At 42.8% G+C, this 23,626-nt stretch overlaps 1 protein-coding gene across 3 annotated transcripts in view; it reads right to left on the bottom strand.

The window, feature by feature from the left end:
* Window positions 1–526: 526 nt before the first annotated feature.
* dag1 (dystroglycan 1) overlaps window positions 527–23,626 on the bottom strand; it is a 172,922-nt gene continuing 149,822 nt past the window's right edge. For all 3 annotated transcript variants that reach the window (XM_069939918.1, XM_069939917.1, XM_069939920.1), the window contains one exon: window positions 527–4,466. In XM_069939918.1, the coding sequence (XP_069796019.1) occupies window positions 2,088–4,466 (2,379 nt within the window). In that variant the 3' untranslated portion in view covers window positions 527–2,087. The remainder of the gene's footprint in view (window positions 4,467–23,626) is intronic.

Raw genomic sequence — 23,626 nt, 5'->3', positions numbered from 1 at the left:
TAACCACACCTGAAGCTTCAAATGACATTACTCACAATTCTTTTTTACTGTGTGATCATCTTTCAACCTCTGCACATGCTGAAGAAAGAACCCAGCTTTATTTTTAACTGGGCAATTTAAACAGACTGCTTTCTGTTTGGTACATTAAACACAGTTACAAGTCCTGCTCTATCCTCAATGGTTAACACAACAAAGCCAACAGGCACTGTAGCTTGATATTGTTGTCTCCCAGAGTCACACAGGAGAGAACAGATGCTGGAATCTGAAGCCAAACACCACCTGCTGGAGGAACTCAGTAGGTCAAGCAGCAACAAAGGGAGAGAAAGAACAGTTGACATTTCGAGCTGGAAGAGATCAGCCATGAAGCACCGACTATCCCCTTTTCTCTCACTGAAGCTGCTCAACCCAGAGTTCCTCTGGCGGAATGCGTTCGGCTATTATACCCCATTAGTCTGGACTGAATTCCACTCAAGACAAAAGGGTCCCCCATCACGCCATTCCTTGCAAGAAACGGAAATGTAATCAGTTTGGTGAAAACACATTTTAATACAAGACTTTCAACATACAGTGCCTAGTGACATAAATAAAATGATCACTAATAACTGTAAAAAGTAAAATCGCTAACAATGCATTATTCTGTTTGGATTTGCCCACCAATTACCATGATGGATGAATCAGATTTCTCCTGGCCAATGCAGATCCAGGCAAGGTAAGCGCCATGTTCTATTCTGGTCTCAAGATCCCATGGTGTGCACTAAGCCAGTCCTAAAGACCACCCAAGCTCACGCACCAAACAATTATTGCAATGGATTTTTTCTTTTGTGTCCAAGTCTCAAATACCATCTCAGTCCAGTAAAACACGGCAGGCGTCACACTCATGAGAATAATCATCTTTAAAAATAAAAGCAGTCAATTCTTTTTTAAAACCTAAATTAAAATTTACGGTGATCTATGAAAAGAGAAGATAGCAAGAAAAAAAACCAATCAAAACCAATTTCATTTTAATAATTCTTAAGAAGCCAAGCGTTTACAAATCGCAGTATGCATTTAATAAAAGGATTGAGGCTGTATCAAAAATTTAGTAAAAAAATTAGATTGATTTTTTAAATTTTAATCATTTCCGGCTGACTAGAATATAATCTATTGTAAGACCCCTGTCTGTCTGCAGCCAAGCAGCTGAGAGAGGAGTAGCAGGACTCGACAAATGAGCAACTTTATACTAAAAGCACAGATCGGAGAGGGAAGAGGGCACAATCCAGCGTGAAATGCAAAGCAAAGGAGGAAATGAAGAGAGCTCTTAGGGAGACAGAAGGCATGCGAGGCAGAGAGATGGCAAGAGGTGAAGGATACACCAGATCTGAGCAGGCAATGCAAATGACGGACGGCACCGTCACGCAGGACCCCAGGTGGCTTTTTACAAGGGCATCGGGCACACCTGGAGGGCAGGTGACAGAACTATAAACAAAGACCTGACAACAAGAAATGATGACGAGCAGAAATGAAGTCAACAAGGTATCCCAAAAGCCAGAGCAGAGTAAAAGATGTCTCTTTAAACAATTAACATGGCCAAACTAGAAGTATAAGTTTAGGTACAGCGAATTAAATGTAAAACAAACTGGATTTCAGTACAGTTTCTGACATTTACATTAGGCTACCATTTTGTTATACTTCCTTTGCTAGACACATGTGAATAGAAAACAGTACAATTAATGTTAAAGGCAAACTGTATCAAACATCCCCCAGTGCTGCCCATGGTCTCTTTAGCATTTTAAAACAAATGTTCTGAAGCCTGCAGTTACAATATACATAAGAGATCGAGGAAACAACGTTGTCTGGTGGAGATCACCTGCCAAGCTGGGAAGGTGACCAACAGTGTTGGGTGCTGAGGTGAAACTCCAGCAATGTTTTGCTTCCAAACCAACAAACCCAGTGCTCAGAAAAAAAAATTAAAAATTGCAGCAGGCCTCCATCCCTACAGATAGCACTGAGTGGTGGAGAGGAGAGGTTATGGGAGGGATGGGGGAGGAAGGTGGATAGGATAGGGTGGTGGGTGAGGGATATCTGGAACCCAAAGGATCCCCTGTGTATTAGGGTGGGACGTAAGGAGGTGGGGATCTGTAAGGGGTCATGTTCTTTGGACGGCAGCCTTTTCCTTCCATTGGTGCAGTGAAGGGTGGTGGAGGCTGGTAGGGGGGTGCGTTTGGGTCTTCTTCTCTCAGAGGCGTATACTCGCCAATCAGATCCTGCCCCAGTGGTATTGACTCATGGCCAGACTGGCTGGGATACTCAGGAGGGGGAAGAGGGGGTTTTTCCTCCTGGAGGATGAGTGGGACACTCGACGAGGGAGGGGGCTTTGAGTCGTCGAGTTCGTCCGCAAAAATGATGGGGACGCCCTTCTTGATAAAGGTGGCTTGGTCCTCAATGGTGAGCTTGCCTTTCCGCTTCTTGCGATAGCAGATCATGGCTACAATGCCGGCGATGAGGAGGATGATGGCCACCACCACAGCAGGGATGACAGTGTGCAGGTACACGTCATCGTTGCTGGTACGGGAAGGTGCCTCACCTATCGGAACCACCACGGTGGGCTGGATAGGAATTTCCCTTGTCTGAGTGGCTGGCACAAACTGTTCTCCCTTGCAACTGCCGGTCCCAGTGATGGAGACATCAATGGGTGAAAACTCTGGCTCCATGGCGCTGGTGAAATCAGAGGTGGGGACGCCATCGGCATCGGCGATCTGGGCGCCAAGTGAGTGGATCTGCTGGGCTGGGCAGGGCTGGAGGGGCAGGGTGTTGTTAATCCACTCGACCAGCACTGAGCCCTTGGAAATAATGAGCAAGGTCACTGCGCTGCTGTTGCGGTCACCGAAGGCCTGAGCCAGACCCTTTATCAGTCGGATCTTCTTGCTTACGTCATTAGCCACCTTGTGGTGGTCCCCATGGAAACGAGCAACAAACTTTGCACTTGACTCGCCGCCATGGGGCTGGCCATGCACGTGGACCTCAAAGGCGTCCACTGCAGTGAGGCCACCCTTGTCCGCTGCGTGCATGAAGTACTCATGCTTGCCTTCATGTGTGCTGTCCGGCAGGCCATAGAGTAGCTGGCTGGTGCTGTTGAACTTAACCCAAGAGCTCTCGCTCAGGGGCTGCTGCTCCTTGAGCTTGAGGCTCAGCCGTAGCTGGTCGGTGGTCCCGTCCTCGTGGTCATAGAAGGTGTCAGATGGGATCTTGACCTCAAAGTAGGTGCCCACCCAGGAGTCCACCCGGTCGATGTGGTTCATGCGCTGCGGCGGTCGGTTGCCAGGGATGGTGACTCGACCAGGCCAGGTGGCACGGGCAGGGCTAGTGGTGGGGGGAGAATGTGTGTGCAACTTGGTGATGGATGGCCCAGCCGTCACACGGGGGGTCTTGGTCCGCCCTCGGGCCTTCTTGGTGCTTGTGGTCACGGCAGTGGGAGTCGTGACCTGGGGCCTCAGAGTGGTTACCCGTGGCTTCTTGGTGGCATGGGGAAAGGGCAAGGCAGTGGGCTCCACATAACCCGGCCTGGTGACAGCAGGCTCGATCTGGTCTGGTGCAGCTGTGCTCGATGCCTCCAGTGCCCTTGTTGGTAGTACTGGGCCCAGCGTGGGCGTGTGGGTGATGGTGTCCTTCAACCTGACCGTCTTGACGGGCCTGCTGACCAAGGGCTTCCTGATGGGAGGGGCCACCCTGTCTGTGGTGGGTGCAATGATCGGTGAGGTGGGCGTTGGCACGATGCGGCTTTGGGGCTCTCTCACTGCCGTCGTTGGTGGTAGCGCTACGATGATGGGTGTCGGCGTGGGATTTATCTGCCTCCGCACCCTCTTGCTTGTTTGGAGCTTCTTGTTGGCGATGTGCCACCCAACCACCGGGTAGCCAAGCTGGGCAGACATGGTGCCCTCTTTGGCAGGGACCTCCACATTGCTGATGTCTGGGACATTGTTCTGGTTTAAGAAGCACCCGATTTTCCAGGACAGGAGTGCCCCATTCTCTACCACCTTCTTGGCATTGCCAGGCCCAGCCATGAAGGCAGACATGTCAAACAAGCGGTTGTTGACCACTGGGACCAGCTTCATTTGATGGAGACCCACCTCTGCAAATCCTCGCATTCTGGCCAGCAGGCCCACCCGCTGCTCAGCTGACATCTTGGTCAGGTCTGCATCCAAGATCACGGTCAGGATGGTGAGAGGCTCCTCATGGGCGCAGACCAGTGGCGGGACAACACTAATCAGCTGTGGCGGCGTGCCATCCGTCGGGTCGTCAGGCAGGACTTCGATGGAGAACACGTCTTCAGCAATAGGCCCCAGGCTTCCATTAGCAGCTGGCTCCATGGCAACGGCCGAGATATAGTGAACTCCTCTGTCTGTGTCTAGCGGAAGCCCCCGTAGAGAACAGCTTGTGGGATCCCAGTGCAGCCATGAAGGTAGAATCTCCTTCCCAGACTCCGTGACCTAAGGAAAAGGAAAAAGAGTTCAAGTTCATTGTCATGGGCTTCAAGGTGCAGTGACAGAGAAACCAATTTGTCAGCAATGCAAGATTTTCATCTCACCCAAAGGACCTAATTTTCCTTACTTTTAATTCAGAAATTCAGCACATTCACATGCCCAAATACACCCATGTGACCAATTAACCTACAACCCCATATGTTTTGAAGGGTGGGAGGAAACCAGAGCACCCAGAAGAAGCTCACAGGGAAAACGTACAAACTCCTTTCACACAGCGCTGGATTTTAATCTGGGTCACTGGCGCTGTAACAGCATTGTCCCAACCGTGCCGCCCCAAAACATGTTATTTCTTCTCAGTGATCCACATAATGGGCAACCTGATGCATTTCTCCTGCTCTCCAGTTTAGCACCATACGCAGAGTAGTGTTCAGAAAGGAACGGGTATTGTTCCACGTGTACCAGTCTTACAGACGACACAATAAATTCAGACTTGGTGAATTCTGCTGTAAATGCAGCAAGACCATTTTGCCGTGCCATTCTCATGTCTCCACCCACCCCAAACTTCATCCCCAAAATATATCACCTCTCACATTGAAGACCACCCCCAGGTGTTCTGATTCTCACAAACCCTCCAACAAAGCGTATAAAACCTGTGCCCAGACTGAAGCCCTTGGACACTCTAACCTGCCTAACACTCAGTCAGCACCAAGTCCCCGCTCCTCTTTTGCCCCTCATACCCTGAGGCCTACCTCTCACTGTTCATTCTCTAGCTCATCAATTCAGGAAGCGATTTTTCTTCCGCAAACACTACAAACTTCATGCAGCAACTTTTTCCTTGACAAATCAAGAGCTTGTTATAAATTGCACAGGACATTTTAGTGCATTTGGACAATTTGCGACATCAAGGATGCTAAATCAGGTAGATAAACTTAGTAACAAACCCTATTGGATCCCGTTCACTTCCTCCCAGTCTCATAGCAGACCATACATATAACAGCTCTTCATATTCCCAACTCACTTTTTACAGTGGGTTTAAAATTAAGTGGCCCTGTTATATGCTTCCTCAACTTACAAATTTAAAACTTGCAGGTGTCTTTGAGGAAGATCCACAGAAAATCATGTGATTTAGTGGGAAGGGAAAGAGGCAGGAGGAGCAAAATGGAAAAAAAGTACTGACCAGGACCCCCAGGCATTTGTAAACACAGCACATACTCAGTGATACACTCACAACCTTCACATAACCTAGGCTGTATTAAAACATACTACAACGTAGAAATAGTTGACCTGCAACTCAAAGTCAGCTCTTGCAGTTTGAAAAACCTTAACGATCTGCCATTAACCCCTAGACCAGGCATTATCCACTGGGGCAATGGACAAAAAAACCCAACTAAATTTGACGGCTTCATAGGGAAAGGGGCCGATAAACTTTGAGCAGAGACCTCCGGGGGTCATGGTCAAAAGGTCGTCAGTTCGTCAAGACCTGGAGAAAAGAAGGCAAGTTTCGAGTCATGCTGCTGTCTGTTCCCACAGTTAACTTTCTAGCTTTATTTGGTTGAATTTGACAGCTTTAGAAAGAACCTTGCCGGAAGTGTTGCCGGAAATTAACTATGAAATCCACCATATTTCATCTGTGTAATATGCTGAAAGGGATATACTTAACCATATAACCATTTACGGAGCGGAAACAGGCCATGTTGGCCTTTCGCGTCCGCATCGGTTCACTGATTTTGTGCGCCCTCTTCAGGCATTGGTCCTGGTAGATCTTCATTCAATAATGACGGGCGAATTCAATACTTCATGCATTGAGCTTTTTTAAAGTTACTTCTCTAAAATAAGTTTCTCTCTGCTACCCAGGATAGGGTTCATTATTTAATCTGGACTAAGGCTTCTGTGGCTGCCAGAGCTAAGATTGCTATCGAGTTCATAATGTAGATCTCTTTGCTGCGGTCTAATTCTCTGGAAGCTTAGTGAAACCTATTAATTAATTAGAACAACTGGAACTCTGTAAATATCCTCAATCTTACTGAATCCTTGAGTATGAAGCATCCGTCTCACTGGGAATTACCATTCGTGTGATCATCAACAGGAATAAAGTCCTGTTAAGGTTGTCGGTTTGTGCCTTTCAATTCTGTAGCAATAATAATGGTTAAAAATAAGTAATTCAAAATTCACACCCTGCTTAACTCAAATACATGGCTGCCTGAGAACATAGTCTCAAATGATGTGCCAAGACACAGTCAATAAAATTGTTCACTCTTTATAAGTACCTGTACTTAATTTGGCATAGAATACTTTTGGAAATCCAGAGTATTTTTTATTTTGTTATAATGTTGCAGTTCATTTATTTAATTAATGGCGAAGATTGAAATCTCAGAATCTTAGATACAGTCTGAAAACAGTCACTTCAGCCACTGAATCCATGTCACCCACCAACCATTTACATTCATCCTAGATTCTTATCAACACCCATGCATACCACGGACACAACGTGCATGACCACAGGATGCAACAGGAGCACCCAGAGGAAATCTTTGTGGTTACAAAGAACATGCAAATACCATACAGACAGGATTAGCGGTCAGGGCTGGACTGCAGTCTGGAAGTCTTTGCTGCATTTTTAAGGAGAAAACACATTGAGAGATGCAGGGACCAAGTTTAGAGGAAAAGAAATTCTATTATTGACACATTGCCAACCGAGTGAAAATTATTGTCTTCACAAAGGCAGCAAGGTGTTAAAGAGTTGTGGAATAACCAAAAATACAAGGCCTTAAATTTCTACCACAAAAGATAACCTTCAATCCGGTATCCTTGATTAAAAAACTGGACAGCTGGCTTGAGCCATCTAGCTCTGAGTTTTTGAATATTTCTCTCTCTCTCTATGTATTTAAAATTATATCTTTGTGTTTTAAATTTTTAGACAAGACAGCACGGTAACAGGCTAATTCAGCCCACAAGCATGTGTTGCCCAATTTACTGTGATTATTATCTGGTGTATAAGTGTGTGCGAACGAGCACGCATGAGCAAGAGCGAGAGAAAAAGCGAGTGCGCGTGAGAGAACACAAGCGACCCTGGCCGAGAAACACTTTTGTCTGGTTGCATATTTACAGTCAGATGACGATAAAGAAACTTGGACTCTGTCTGTCTGGTGATTATGAGAGGAACAATAAAGGTGAGGGTTGAACAAAAAAAGCACAGCAGCAAAAGCCTCTTAAATAAAAGGCAGGAAAAGAGAACAAACAAGTATGTAAGAGAGCAGAGAAAGACAGAAATGGACCAATAATGAAAGCACAAGAACACAAGAGATGAGTCGGTGTAGAGTGTTTCAAAGGGAACTTCATCGTAGGCAGCAAGAGGGATTTATTTGTAGCATTCAGGAGGAACTTAGCGTCTGTGGAATACTAACATTATCATTCGATCGTATTCCAGAATGCACAAGAACAAAAAAAAATGTAAATTTATGATTACCACTGGAAGAGTATCAGGTTTCAAACTTAAACTGGCTTTCAAAATCTTCCACCCACCAGCCCAGCATGCCTTGGAGAAATGTGCTCCTTCCATTCTGACCACTTTGTCATTGATGGCTGCAATGTCTTGAGACCTGACCTCCAATATTAATTTCCTACCCCAGTGGTCCTTGTATCTCAACTCTTGGGCTCTTAATTTTGGTAAGAAAAAGAAATGTTATCTTACTAAGAGAACATTTATTTATACTACATGTCTAACTTTGGGACACCAAATATACACTGCCTCATGACTGTTAATCATGTGGCATGCCCAAAAGACCAAATTATACGAATATAATAAGAGCCAACATTTCTGGCAGAACGAGCGAGAGGGAGAGTGGGAACACAGCGCTGGTCCGTTAAAGGAGCCAACTGCGTTTGTAAGCAAAATCCTGCAACCATGACAGCACCTGGCTTCAGCAGCAGGCTTCGAGGGATTGCAGACCAGCGCAGGGCACCAGAAGCGGGGATAACTCCCCACATTAAGAAAGAGAAGCAGAGGAGACAACCCTACAGGACAGTGACCACAGCTGCAGACCTGTGAGAGGCTCAGGGGCTGAGGGACCTACATAGGCTGCTGGTGACTTGTGGCTGTGGACCCACATCGGCTGCTGGAGCCTGGCTCATGGGAACCACGTATTGGAGCCAGGATTCGAGAGGGTTCTGAGGGCAGGAAAGGCTCCCAAAGGTTAAAAATTTCCTGAGTTGCCGGTATATCGAGCAGGAGTCTGTCCAGCTGCAGAGGCTGCGGGAGGGCTGGAGGCAGACACTCAGTGACTCTGAAGTCACTTTCTCCTATAATTAAGGGTGCCAGCCTTAGGGCAGACACAAGTTAAAATCTTTGTGTATGCCTAATTGTAATAAAAAGGAACATTGATGTATCTCAAGTTCAGAGGGCTACGTGAGATGAGGCTTCTGAACCACCTCAGGTTGTTCCTTGTGTTCTTTGGTCACAGCACTTCAACCCACACTCTCAGCAACTTACTGATTTCATGGATACTCTTAGGATTCCAGCTCCAAAGACAACAGTACAAACCAGACCTTTTCAAACCTCTCACCCCTCCATTACCAAAAGGGCAAACCAGTGCGAGAAGGGCAAAGTCTTGGGATTAGAGACCAGTGGTTAAGGTTTCTGGGTTTGGCTTTGATCAATATAATATTGTATTTAATTTTCTTTAACGCTATGTTAGGTGGCTACTCTACGCAAATATGGATACTCAGATTGCAATCTATGTGAACTTTTATCCAATTGTTGTCTTTGGGTCAGGAGTTCTTATGGATCTAAAGGAAACTGGATCTAATTCAAAAAAAATAGAAACTCAAAAAAATGCTTCATTCACAAGCTGTGAAGAGTTTATGTTTTCTAATGGGACAAATACTTACAATAAATTAATAATGAGAGGCTGAAGAAGCCTCAGTTGGCCAGTCAGCATCCACTGAGAGAGAGTTACCATTTCTTTCCATGGATGCTGCATTACCTGCTGAGCCCCTTCAGCTTCTCAATTACATCTGCAGCTTCTTGGGTCACCAATGATGTTCAATGGATGATGACATTCCTCACCCATCTTCCATTTCTTCTCAATTCAACCTCCATCTAATGAAAGGAGTAAAGAGCCCTCATGCATTCAGTCCCAGAATGCTTAATCTTCATTGGGACTAATCTCGACCTTCCCTACGTCATAGCCTGCCTAAGAGTCTCTTCAAATCCCCCATTGTTCCAGCCTTCACCACCACCCCTGGCAATGCATTCTAGGCACCCTAAACTATGTAAAATAAATACTTACCCCTGATGTTTCCCCTAAATATTCCTCCCTTCACTTTGCACAGATGTCCTCTGGTGTTTGCTACTCCCATCATGGGGGGAAAAAATTATGCTGGCTGTGTACCTTATTTATGCCTCTCGTGATCTTATCGACCTCTATCAAGTCAACTTTCATCCTATTTCCCACTGCTTCGCAAGATGAATGGTTTTCCACTTTAAGGCCCCAGAATTAACTTGCAGTTCAGGTAAGTCAGAGGGTAGATGCAAAAGAACTATTTGCTTGCAGTCTCAATTATCAAGCCTTGGTTTTATTTAATTTACTGTCAGAGTTACACTGTGGTCTCAGAGTGACAATGGAGTGACAGGTTTGGGCACACCTGTGCTTGTAGGAGCTGGACCAAAGCAACACAAACACATTACACTCCTTCTAGCCTCCTGCAGGACTTTGGCTCCTTTCAATCTGGGCTACATTTGATACAGAAAGAATAAGGAAGCAAAACTGGTTATTAGCCAAGTGTATCCCTTTGTTAGATCAATTGGAAACTAAAATATGTATTTTACAATTAGAAAAGCACAGTGCCAGGCCTCCGTAGTTAGGTCACAAATCATGCAACATTGTGCCGGAGCCCAGGAATCAAATGTGATCCTGGCAGCAGGCTCAGCATCTTTTACAAATGGTCCTTTGTGTGCAAGGGGACAAGGGAGGAATGACCCACTTTTCATTGAATTTTGGTCTCGTTAATTCCACCAGGATTATGCAAAGAAGCCAGCTGATAAAGTATTTAATGTCTGCTAGGAATACTCCCTTCTTTATAAGCAAGGAGGATTGGCAATACTCTAAGACACCTGAACACTGCAGGGGGCTCTATTGTGGACTTTTAAAACCTATCCTTTCTTTTTAAAGGATGTATTTACAAAATGCACTTTTCCATTAGAATTCACAAAATTCAGATCTAAACTTTGCCATCCCGGTTCAGAAAGCAATCCAACCCTGAACCTCTCCCACCCACCCCAACCCCCCTCAAAAAGAATAAAATATGAATTTTTGTGGAGTCTCTGAAGTAGGTCTTGAACCTACAACTTCGGATGCTGGGCCAAGAGTCATGGCACTCTATTGAGGGCATTATAAACTGGACTGCAATTCTGCCTGTAGGCAGGCCCCAGAACCAAGACTACAAGCCAATAGATCCCAAGTAACTGACCACATACAGCTCTGAGCTAGTGGATCCTCTGGTCAACATCTTTCAATTCCAAAGTGGTTCCTGGAGATTTAACAATTGCAAACATGATACCAGTATTTAAAATGAGAAAAAATATTGATATTGGAAATTATCAACCTGTTAACCTAACATTAATGTGAAAATGCTGGAATCTCTTCTGGAGGATTTAATTACAGAGTTAGTGCCAGGGTTATAGAGAATAAAAGGCCCTTTGGCCCAACTAATTCATGCTAACCATGGTGCATTCTTGAGCTAGTCCTATTTGTCTAAATCTTTCCCATGTACATGTCCAATGTCTTCTTGTAAACATTGTCATTTTATCTTCTTTTACCTCTTTCTCTGGCAGCTATTTCCAGATCCCTTCTCTGAGAACAACTTCCCTCTCACCTTCAACCTCAAGTTTTAAATTCCCCTATCACTTACCTTATATGTGCTCCTCATTATTTTATATACTCCTATAAAATTACTTCTTGGCCCCCTATGCTCCCATGAAAATTGTGCAAGCCTGTCCAGTCTCTCCTTACAACTCAAGTCTTCCAGTCCAGACAACATCCTTGTGAATCTTTCTGCACCTTCTCCAACATAATGATATCCTTCCTGTAACTGGGTGACTAGAACTGCACATAATATTCCAAACACGGTCGCACCAACGTCTTGTACAACTATAATATTATGTTCCAGCTCTTGTACTCAATGTCCCATGTGATGACGGCAAGTGCATTTTTTGTGTCACCACTTTTACAAGAATACTTGGTTCTCTGACACTCCACCAAACTTTACAGCTGATGTCCTGTTGTACTCTGAATCAGTCTTCTTTACTATTTAAAATCTCATCAATTTTCGCATCATCCACATATCATTTGGATTGATCAAGACCCAGCACAGATCTTTGCAGCACCCCACTAGTCACAGGCTTCTAATCTGAAAGAGAATCCTTCATTCCCAGTCCTTCCACCAAGCCACCAATTAGTCAACTCATCCTAGATCCCATGTGATCTGATCTTTCAGAATAGTTTAGTATGTCGGACCTTGTCAAAGGCTTTGCTAAAGTCCAAGGAGACAACATTCACTCATCAATCCTTTTTGTTACCTCTTTAAAATACTCCAAGTTTGAGAGGGATCACATGATGGAGTAGTGACAGGTTGGGTAAAACCAGCCCTCTCTAGAAAAGAAAAAAAGTCAAGAAAAGACAAAGTTCAACAAATATAAAATATAAGAAATAAAAGATAAAGTTGCAGAGAAGAGAAAGAAGATGGCACCTAAGAAGGAAAAGTAAAAACAACGGGAAAAAAAGATGACACCGGAAAAGAAAGGAGAAGGCCTTACCTGCACGAAGGAACAGGGAGCCGTGGTGGAGAAGAGCGCCCGACCTCTGAGGTTGGTGACGGCCCTGCGGAGTCGCGACCCCCCCCCCCCCCGACCGGTGGACAGCAAAAATGGCTCTCCGAGCCAAACAAAAGTGTGCAACTGCGCATGCTTGAGGAGTTGCGCATGAGCAGTGCGCAATCTAAGGTAAAAGAAAACACCGACAGGAGTGGGGCTCAGCCAAGGAACAGGCAACCACGGCACGACCAGCTGAGGGACGCCCGACACAAGGGCTCTCAGCTGGAAGATGAGGAAAGCGGCAGGAGAGGGAGTGAAGTACCAGGTGAGAAAGAAAGTCGACAGGTTGAACAGCAAGAGAAGCAGCAGCAGGAGCCCCGAGAGATGAGCAGCACAGAAGGAGAGGACCAACAGCAAGAGGCCCAGCAAGAAGAGGCCCGACAAAGTGAGACAAGCAACTCATCAGGAAAATCAGAAGAGATACAGATACAAAGAGAAGAAGACACAAACACGGGTACAGACAGAGAAGAAGAGGAAGAAGACCAAGATCTTCACAGAGAAATAGAAGGTAAAACAGATGGACCGAATATAGATAAAGCCTTTTTTCAAGAACAAATGAGAGCATTAAAAGAATGGCTGTCATTAGAATTTAGTACAATTAAAAGAAAAATGAAAAGAACAGAAGATAAAATGCAAAGATTAGAACTGGTCATGACAGAAATAGGGAAAAGAGTATAAAATGTGGAAGAACGAGAAATGGCTGTAGAAATGGAAGTAAACGACTTTAGAGGAAAATTGGAAGAAAGAGACAAAAAAAAATTAAAGAGACACAAGTGTTGTTAGCTCAAAAAATTGATATGTTGGAAAATTATAGTAGGCGAAACAACATAAAAAGTGGGCCTGAAGGAAGATGAAGGCAGCACAGATATGAAGGAATTTATAAAAGAATGGATCCTGAAGGTCCTGGGAATGACAGAAATGCAGGAAGAAATGGAAATAGAAAGGGCACAAGAACACTAGCTCCGGACCCACAGATACATCAAAAACCAAGATCCATCTCAGTAAAATTTTTGAGATATACAACAAGAGAAAATATACTGGAGCAGGCAAGGAATAAAATTAGAGAAGATAATAAACCATTGGAATACAAGGGTCAAAAAATATTTTTTTTACCCTGACATAAGTTTTGAACTCTTAAAGAGGAAAGAGTTTAATACAGCAAAATCAATCCTATGGAAAAAAAGGTTATAAATTCATGTTAAGACATCCAGCTGTGCTTAAAATATTTATCCCCGAGGAGCAAAACAGACTGTTCTCGGATCCGGAGGAAGCACAAGAATTTGCAGAACGTTTGCAGGACAGAAGGAGAGATGTAATAAGAATGAAGAATTGCGATAAAGTATATATGAAGATGTAAAAACAATGTACATGTAAAGAATTAAAGAAGGGAAAGAGAAGGGAAGAAAGGAAGGGGAAAAAAGGGAGAATTTTGTTATATGTGTAAAAAAAAGTGTTTTCTGGGGGGGGTTTTGAGGTGGGGGAGAGAATAACTGTCACTGCAAAATCAGCTGACACTTGCGAACAGGATCGCAATCCAAATGGAATGGGGAGTTGTGGTTGCCCGGCAAGGGATAAGGGGCAACACAGAGAGGGGGGGGGGGGGGACATTTGGGGTTAAGGTAATATTGGATGTGGGAGTTGTTGGAGTATTTTATGTTTTAAATGTGTTGTCATACATTGAGTTTAAAAAGGGAAAACTGAGAGATGAAAATGGGGAAAAGGGGGATGGTGGTGGTGAGGAAGCGGAAATGAGGTGTAAACAGGATATGAGATGGCCACGTTGAACTATATGACTATAAACATTAATGGAATACATAACCAAATTAAAAGGAAGAGGCTATTAAATTTACTGAAAAAAGAAAAAAATAGATATAGCATTTGTGCAGGAAACGCATCTAACTGAAGTGGAACATAACAAATTAAAGAGAGACTGGGTAGGTAACGTAGCGGCAGCATCCTATAATTCAAAAGCTAGTGGTGTAGCTATATTAAATAATAAAAATGTACCAATCAAAATAGAGGAGGAAATAATAGATCCAACAGGGAGGTATGTAATGATAAAGAGTCAATATATTCAGAATTTTGGAATTTGCTCAATATATATGCACCTAATGAGGAGGATCAAAAGTTTATGCAGGATATTTTTTTGAAGATTGTAGATACACAAGGAAATGTATTGATAGGAGAGGATTTTAACCTTCATTTGGATCCAATGTTGGATAAAACTGGACAAAAGACAAGCAAAAAGAATAAAGTGGCCAAATTTATAGTTAAATCAATGCAGGAAATGAAAATTATGGATATATGGAGGAGGCAGCACCCAAGAGAGAAGGAATACTCATATTATTCGAGTGGGCATAAAGCATACTCAAGGATTGATATGTTTTTGTTGTCGGCCCATGCTCAAGGGAGAGTTTGGCTCAATCACCCCTGTTATTAGCAATAGAACTGGAGGACATCCCACCAAGAACATAAACATGCTACTTAAAAGGCAGGAATTTAGAGAGTTTATTGAACACCAAATTAAAACATATTGTGAAATAAACGCGGAATCAGTGAAAGGCAAATTTATATTATTGGACGCAATGAAAGCCTTCATTAGAGGGCAGATAATAAGTTATGTAACTAAGATGAAAAAGGACTACAATCGGGAAATAGAGCAGTTGGAAAGGGAGATAGTAAGTACAGAAAAGGAACTAGTAAAAAGGGATGATATAACGAAAAGGAGAGAATTGGCGGACTAAAAAATAAAATACAAAACATTACAAATGTACAAGGTGGAGAAGAACATAATGAAAATAAAGCAAAAGTATTACGAACTGGGAGAAAAAACACATAAAATATTAGACTGACAACTTAAAACAGAACAAGCTAAAAGAACTGTATTGGCATCAAGGAAACAGGACAAACAAATTACATATAACCCAATAGAGATTAATGGGAACTTTGAGAAATTTTATGAACAATTATACCAAACTGAGAACGAGGGGAAAGATGATAAAATAGAAGAGTTTTTAGCTAAACTGCCGAAATTGCAAGAAGAGGAACAAAACAAATTGATAAAACCTTTGAAATAGAGGAAGTACAGGATATATTAAAAAAGCTGCCGAACAATAAAACACCAGGAGAGGATGGATTCCCAAAAGAGTTCTATAAAACATTTAAAGAGTTATTAATTCCTCCTCTCCTGGAAGTAATGAACCAGATAGAAGAAACACAGAACTTGTCAGATTCATGTAAGATAGCAATAATTACAGTAAAACCAAAGACGGGGAAGGATCCATTAACACCAGCATCATATAGACCAATATCTCTACTTAATTCAGATTATAAGATAATAGCGAAATTATTAGCATACAGATTATGTACCAAAAATAGTAAAACAAGATCAAACTGGATTTATTAAGAAAAGACGAACAGCGGATAATGTCTGTAAACTTATTAATCAAATTCATGCAGTTCAAGGAAATAAGAAGCCAACAGTGGCTGTTCCTTTAGACGCAGAAAAAGCCTTTGACAGAGTAGAATGGAACTATTTATTTAAAGTATTACAGAAGTTCAGTCTACCAGAAAAATATATTAATTGGATTAAAGCATTATATAATGGACTGTTGGTGAAGGTAACAGTAAATGGATATGTATTGAACCAATTTAAATTAAGTAGGTCAGCGAGACAGGGATGTCCATTGTCCCCCTTATTGTTCGCCTTAGCAACAGAACCATTGGCAGAACTGATAAGAACAGAAAATAAAACAAAAGGGATAAAAATAAAGGAGTATAAAATCAGCTTATTTGCAGATGACATCATAGTATACTTAACAGAACCAGAAATATCAATAAAAGAATTACATAAGAAATTGAAGGAGTATGGAGAAATATCGGGGTACAAGATCAACGCAAATAAAAGTGAAGTGATGCCAATGAGTAACGCGGATTATACAGAATTTAAAAAAGAATCACCATTTAAATGGCAAACACAAGCAATCTGATACCTAGGTATCAGGTTAGATAATAACTTAAGCCACAAACTAAATTATCAGCCACTAATAAAGAAATTGCAGGAAGACTTAGAACATTGGAAAGAATTACTGCTAACGTTGATAGGGAGGGTAAATTGCATTAAAATTAATGTCTTCCCAAGGATACAATACTTATTTCAATCATTGCCAATTCCTTTAACAGAGAAATTCTTTAATGAACTAAAGAGAATAATAAGGAAATTCTTATGGAAAGGGGGGAAAACTGAAGGTAGCGTTAGATAAATTAATAGAGAGGTGGTTTGCAGATACCAAACTTTAAAAATTATTATAGAGCCGCAAAATTAAGGTATTTATCATATTTTTACCAGACAAGAGAAAAACCAGACTGGACTAGGATAGAACTAGATAAAATAGGGGAGAAGGTACCGGAACATATACTTTATAAGTGGGATGAAAAGCTGGTGCAATATAAAAGATCACCAGTATTGCATCATTTACTTAATATATGGAAGATCCACTTAGAAAGGAAAAAAACAAATTACCAAATACCAAAATTGTTATCGACACAAAACCCACTAATCCCTTTTACAATAAATAACCTTTCCTTTAGAGAATGGGAGAGAAAAGGAATCAAAAGAATAGAAAATTGTTTTTTGGGAAATAATTTATTAACATTTGAACAGTTGAAGTACAAATATGGAATAACTCATGGTACAATGTTTGCATATCATCAACTGAAAGCTTATTTAAAGGATAAATTGGGAAACAGACTGAGATTAGCAGAAGGAAGCAGCGTTGAATATGTGATTACAGACACAATGATAATTAAAAGATTTATAACGAACATGTACATTAAGCTGCAAGATAAGGAAAATGACGAAATAAGCTATAAACCTAAACCAAAGTGGGAAAAGGAGTTAAACATAAAGATAAAAAATGAAACATGGGAAAAGTTATGTTCTGGAACTATGAAGAATATAATAAACACATGGTTACGCATGATACAGTATAATTGGTTACACAGGTTATATATCATGCCTCAAAAGTTAAAAGAATGGGATTCCACATTATCAGATAGATGTTTTCGCTGTAAGAAGGAAATGGGAACAACAGTACATGCAATTTGGGCATGTAAGAAAGTGAAAATGTTTTGGGAACATCTAAATCAGATATTAAATAAAATCACAAAAATAACATACCAAAAAATCCAAACATCTTTCTTCTAAATAATATAAGAAGTAAGGAATTAGGCTTCAAATTGGATAAAGCGCAAAAAATATTTATTATGATAGCCTTAGCAGTAGCAAAAAAATGTATAATGTCAACTTGGAAAATGGAAGAGAGCCTGAGAATACAGCAATGGTACATGGAAATGAATAAATGTATTGAATTGGAAAAAATAACATATAATTTAAAAAATAAAGTCACATTATTTGAACAAATTTGGGAGCCGTACATGGAACATAACAGAGAGGGCCTAACGCAGACCTCCACCCCCTAAAATGACGAGAAGACAAAACGACTTGATCCAGTGTGTAAAAGTAGATGACACATTTTTCTTGTTTATTTTTCATTGTGTGAAGACATTGTTTTATGGTTTTATTGTATTGTATATGTTGAATATTTATTGGTTTTGGAGGGGGGTGGGAAGGGGGGAGGGAGGGAAGGGGGAAAATGCCACTGTGTATATTTAATGAGAAACGTTTGTACATATTTTGGTTGATATGGTTCTCAGTGTGAAAAATAAAAAATTATTAAAAAACTATTCCAAGTTTCCCATACAAAAAGCCACAATGAATCTTCTCAGGCAGATCTTACCTTCCCCTAAGTTCAACAGGAAAGTTTGCAGATGTTGTGATTTTAGTGCAATATACAAATGTGCTGAAGTGGGAAGTCAAAGTAACCTGAGCCCTACATCAAGATACAACCATTTCCAAATGCAAGCAGCAAACTGCGTCTCAGAATCCCTCCAGTACCTTTCCCACAACTGATGTTAGGCGTACATGCCCGTAGTTCCTTCACATATCCTTGCAGCCCTTCTCAAATAAAGGCACCCTCCAGTCTTCAGTTATCTCAACCATGGCTGAGTGCCAAAAATCTCTGCCAGGGCTGCAGCAATTTCTGCCTTTGCTTCCCACAACAGTCCAGGTCAGGGACTTATTACCTCAAGAGTGCCAACACCTCTTCTTTCACTATGTTCATGTTTCAGGACATGAATTCTTTTCCCTCAACTCCCTAGATCCCATGACATTCTCCAGAATAAATGTAGATGAAAAGTATTAATTTACCTTGACTACTTTCTGCAGCTCCACAAATGAATGACCATGCTCTCCCTTGTTAAACCTTTGCTCTTACTATACTTACAGAATCTCTAGAGTCTCCTTTACCCAATCTGCTAAAATATCTCATGTCCACTGATAAACCTATATTGCTTATACCCAGGTGACTCATCTTTAATAATTCCATATTTTATACATTTTGGTTTGACAATGTAGAAATTACAGCATTTTTTTTTATACATAGATCCCTCATTTCAGGACACCATAATGTTTGGTACATTAGGCTTCACAGGTATCTGTGAGTACTCAGGTATGCTTAATTGTTTCATTGGTGCAGGTAGAAGAGAACTTGGCTTGTCTCTAAGCTTTTGAATAAAAGCTGGAATGTTAACTACATGTGAATTGCTTGATTACAAATGTAAAATTGTGGAGGACGGAGGCAAATAAAGGAAGAAAGTGCCTTTGTCCCAAACATTATGGAGGGCATAGTATATAATATTGAAACAGAGATCAAGAGATTTCTGAATCTCGAGGGAAAGAGGGCAGTGCAGGAAAATAATCCTGATCTTGATGAATGGCAGAGCAACCACCAAGAGCCAGATGGCCAACTGCTCCTCCTAATCCTGATGTTCTATGAAAGATTGAAAGGGACTTAATTTTCCACAGCTCAATATTGACAGGAATGAAGGTTATTATGATTAATAACAATTTCTATTTAAACAGCCTCTTTAATGAATTGAAAGATCAAATTATTGCACAGCATTACCTGAAAAATCTAACATGGAGCCAAAGGAGGTCACATTAGGAGAAATGTGCAACAGTTCTATCAGAGGTTGATTGAGAGCAGAGTTATGGAGAGGTTTAAGCATTGAATTCCAGAGCTTATGCTCTAAATGGTTGAAGAGATGACGGCTTACTGGTGAAACAAAGGAAGGCATGGACCGACAGGAGGCTCGAGTTCAAGAAAGAAATTTGGTGTCTGCAGTGCCACAGCAGTTTACAGAAATGAGGCATGAGTAAATGCAGAGATTTGAACACTCAGCATTTAAAGTTTAAGGCACAAGTCAACACATTAGTACCAGGTGAATTAAATTAGCTGTTTTAGGGTGTGGACAGCAGAATTTTGAATGAGGTGAACCTTATAGTTTAAAAGGAAAGATGACAGGAACCCATTGTAATACAATCTGGAAAGATTAAAGCAGACACTGAGCTCAGGTAAATGGTTGATGGTATGGCAGCCAATCCATAAGACCAAAAGATATACACTATGCTACCCATCAAGTCTGATCCATTTTTCCCCCAATCAACCTCATTGCCCAGTCAGCTGTAATGGTGAAGCTGTGGCCACCACATGGTGGTGCTGCTGCACTCCTATTCAGAGGACACAGTGCCTGCCAATCAAGGTCAATATTCACCCCCCCCCCCCAAGCCATCAAGGTGACCCTTGCGATTGGCCCATCTAAATTACCAGGCGCTGGAGCCCAGACAGCCTACCTGGACTCAGCTCTGACCTTCACCCAACTGGCCCTGCTTAACCCCTGCACTTGGCTTCGAGCCATCGGCCACAGCAGCCAATGGGGCCCAGCCTGCTCTGAGTGATTGGCCTCCCAATACCGACTGCAGAAATATAAAGGACCATGTGCCCCTTCTTCTGTCTTTTTTGACCCTTCGTGGCACTTAAATATCATCGTTCGCACTGGGTTGGGCCCAAGGTTTGGTAGCAAGAGCCATGTCCGTACCAGTGGGAGCACATAGTATCACCTTGATTCTGACTGTTGATTGCATGTGTACTTAAGTAATTTACCCAGTTTCTGTCGGTTCCTCCCTCATTATCCAATGTGTATATTTACTTCTTGCGTATTGTTCATATGTGTATAGGTTCATTGAGCATTTCGACCTTGTTGACGTGACTGCATCCCCAAAATAAATGTGTGCTTTGGTCTGGTTCTTAACCTGTGGGACCCACACAAACCTTAAAACAATTGGTGCTGCAAGCAAGATCCCAAGGGTTTTGGCCAAGCACAGACAAGAGAGAGATGTTTTGAAACAGGAAAGAAAGCCAGTACTGGCCCCAAAGACAGAATTCCCAAGTGGGTAACAACTGGGAAGGATTTGCGAGTCTGGCCAGCACGCTGACAGACTTCGGTAAGCCCGTGAATTGGTCTGAGCAGATGGACCCTTGTGGCAAGCGAATGGACCACCACGAGGTAGCCCTCCATAAGGAGTCGGGATTTCCAAAGGCAAAGGGTAGTCAGAGGGGTGTCTACTGGCTGCTGGTGTCATTGCTGAGACAACACGTAGGGATTGTCAATCAGCTGTGGAAAAGTTACGGACTATCTCTGATCAAAAGGACAAGGAAACAGAAACCCTGGGACAGACCTGCATCAGACTGCAGGAGGCACTTCCTGCTGCCCAAAGCAGAACAAACAACCTGGAGATCCAAGGCACAGAGGTCGCTTGCTAACTGCTGCAGCTACAGCAGGTGCAATCAGCCCATCGATTGGGCCGGTTACCAGACCCAATTAAAATTAGAGCCTTGGTCCAGCGGGGGGGAGCAGCTGGATGCTTGGATGAGGAATGGGGACATCTGGATTGAAAGTGATGGAGAAGAGACGCCCAGGGAGCCAGGGTCCCCCATGAATCTCCCGTTTCCCCCACTGCTGTGCCCTTACAAGCCCGACCAGTCACCATGTGGTCCCAGGTTCTCGGCAGAGAGGAACAGAGCGATGAGGAGATACCCCTGGGGCACACCAGGGGCTGCTCAGAAACAACCGAGACCCAGGAATCCCCCCACCCCCAGGAGCTCACCCAGCTGGCAGACCGACACTGCCAGTGGCCAGTCGAGCACCTCATGGCTTGGGTCCTCAGTCTGTGGGATTCTAATACAGTCTTCTCCCATCAGGAGGCCAGCGCCCTGGGGAACCTCTCTGAATCTCCCTGTGGCCATACGGGCATGGTATCCCACTCGTCTTGAGTGGAACCTCCATGGGAGACCAGACCGGGCCATGGTAGGCAAGGGAACCTGGGTCATCAGAGAATGGGCCCTGATCAATAGGATCTATGAGGGACCCCTTAACCAGAAATTTGTCGAAAACACGAGGGAGACCGGAGCACTCGCAGGGCATCTCGTAACTACCGCAGCCCCCAAGCTTAAGTTGGTCACCCTGCCTCTCATGGGGCCTGTCACAGGGAAGATGGTAAGTGACGCTATCACCCTCCTGGAAAGGCTGGAATATATGCTGCAGGAGGCACTTGCTCTAATCCGCAGAACCCAAGCTCCGCCTCTACTTCTATCTGCTATCCACACAGGTGGACCCTATCATCATCGACAGGGTCCTATCAATCTCTACCTTAAAGACACCCAATGACTTGGTCTCCACAATTATCTGTGGCAAAAAATTCCAGATTCACTACCCTCTGGCAAAAAAAATTCTGTTCTAAGAAGACACCCTTCAATCCTGAAATTGGGCCCTCTTGTCCTAGACTCTCCCACCATGGGATACGACCTTTCTACGTCTACTCTATCCGTGCCTTTTGACATTCACAATGTTTCAATGAGATTCCTCCTCATTCTCCTAAATTCCAATGAGTATAGGCCAGGAGCTGTCAAACGCTCATCGCCCTCCATAAAACTTACTTTGGGTTGATCCCAATTCTAAGCCCACTGTTAGGATGTGTGTTCTGATGTCCTTTGCCTCACTTTCACTAGTGCCCTTACCTGTACCTTCATTACATCTTGACAATGGTTTACAGCTCCGGCTTGCTCGAATTTCAGCTGTGAAAAATCTCCACACAGTCCTCTCCCTTACTATTTCATGTGGCGTTTATTTGTCATTGAATGATTGCATTGGCATGGGTTGCAGTGTCGGCAGATGCATCTCCATTCTTTCCCATTCACAACTCATTGTCCATCTCTTACCTCAACCACTCCCACTTAAACCACCACCTTCTTTCACCTCTCTCTTTGATTGCTTCTCTCTCTAAATTCTTTCCAAAATTATTACATCTTCAAAAGCCTCAAACAATCCTTTCATTCCCCAGTTTGGTTTTCAACAGTTTTCTGTCGAGGTCTAATAAATGTGGAAAATAAATGGAAACTGCTACAGCTACTGAAATCAACTTTTAAAAAAATAAATGGTGAACTGCGGCATTATATACTATCAGCACATTTCCAGATGCAATCTAAACCCATCTTTCACAGGCCATCGGGCACATTTGATACTTTGGATGTTAACAAGCTTGAATGCTTGTCCAGTTGAAAGCAGTCCACCTGACCAAAATTAAATGTATTCTTGCTATTGATTGCACACCCACCACTGGACTATCAAGCTTGTGGTTGACCACATCTTTGGGGAAAAAAATCCATGACGATAACAACCTGGAAGGCAAAGAAGGCAGATGAATTTGAAAGTTTTCAATTTAACTGTTAAATTTAGACATACAGCATGGTTACAGGCCCTTCTAGCCCACGACCCCATGCAGCCTAAATGGCCCAATTCACCTAAAAACCTCCGTATGTTTTGAGGGGTGGGAAGAAAGCACTGTGCCCAGAGGTAACCCACACAGACATGGGGAGAACATACATACTCCTTACAGACAGAAGCCAGTACTGTAATAGCATTGCGCAAACCATGCAAAGTTTCTTTGAACATGATGCAAACATCCAGAAGGGGTAGCGATTAGCAGAAGGGATCAGCACCAATAAATTCTGCTGAATGATCCTGGTGGTGGTACAGAGTGGAGTAACAACCCCATCAAACCTTTCCCCTCTCTCCCAATCTAAGCAACCAGCCCAATCTTCTGTTTAGGGGTTGTGAGTCTCCGATAGGACTTCATGCTTCAGGTAGGGATATTGTTTGAGAAACAAGAAAATCTGCTGCATTGAAAAAAAATTGTTTGCCTCACATCTTGATGGTAATGGAAGACAAAAAAAAGGAATAAGGGATGTAGAAGGAAAGAATCCGCAGCATGAATTCCAGCTAACTTTGCCCTTTCTCTCATCTCTAGACCAAGGATAACTGTAGCATGCTGGATTAC

The sequence above is a fragment of the Narcine bancroftii genome, chromosome 5 (genome assembly GCF_036971445.1).
Source record: "Narcine bancroftii isolate sNarBan1 chromosome 5, sNarBan1.hap1, whole genome shotgun sequence".
Classification (NCBI taxonomy): Eukaryota; Metazoa; Chordata; class Chondrichthyes; order Torpediniformes; family Narcinidae; genus Narcine; species Narcine bancroftii.
This window is presented reverse-complemented; position numbering and strand designations above follow the sequence as displayed.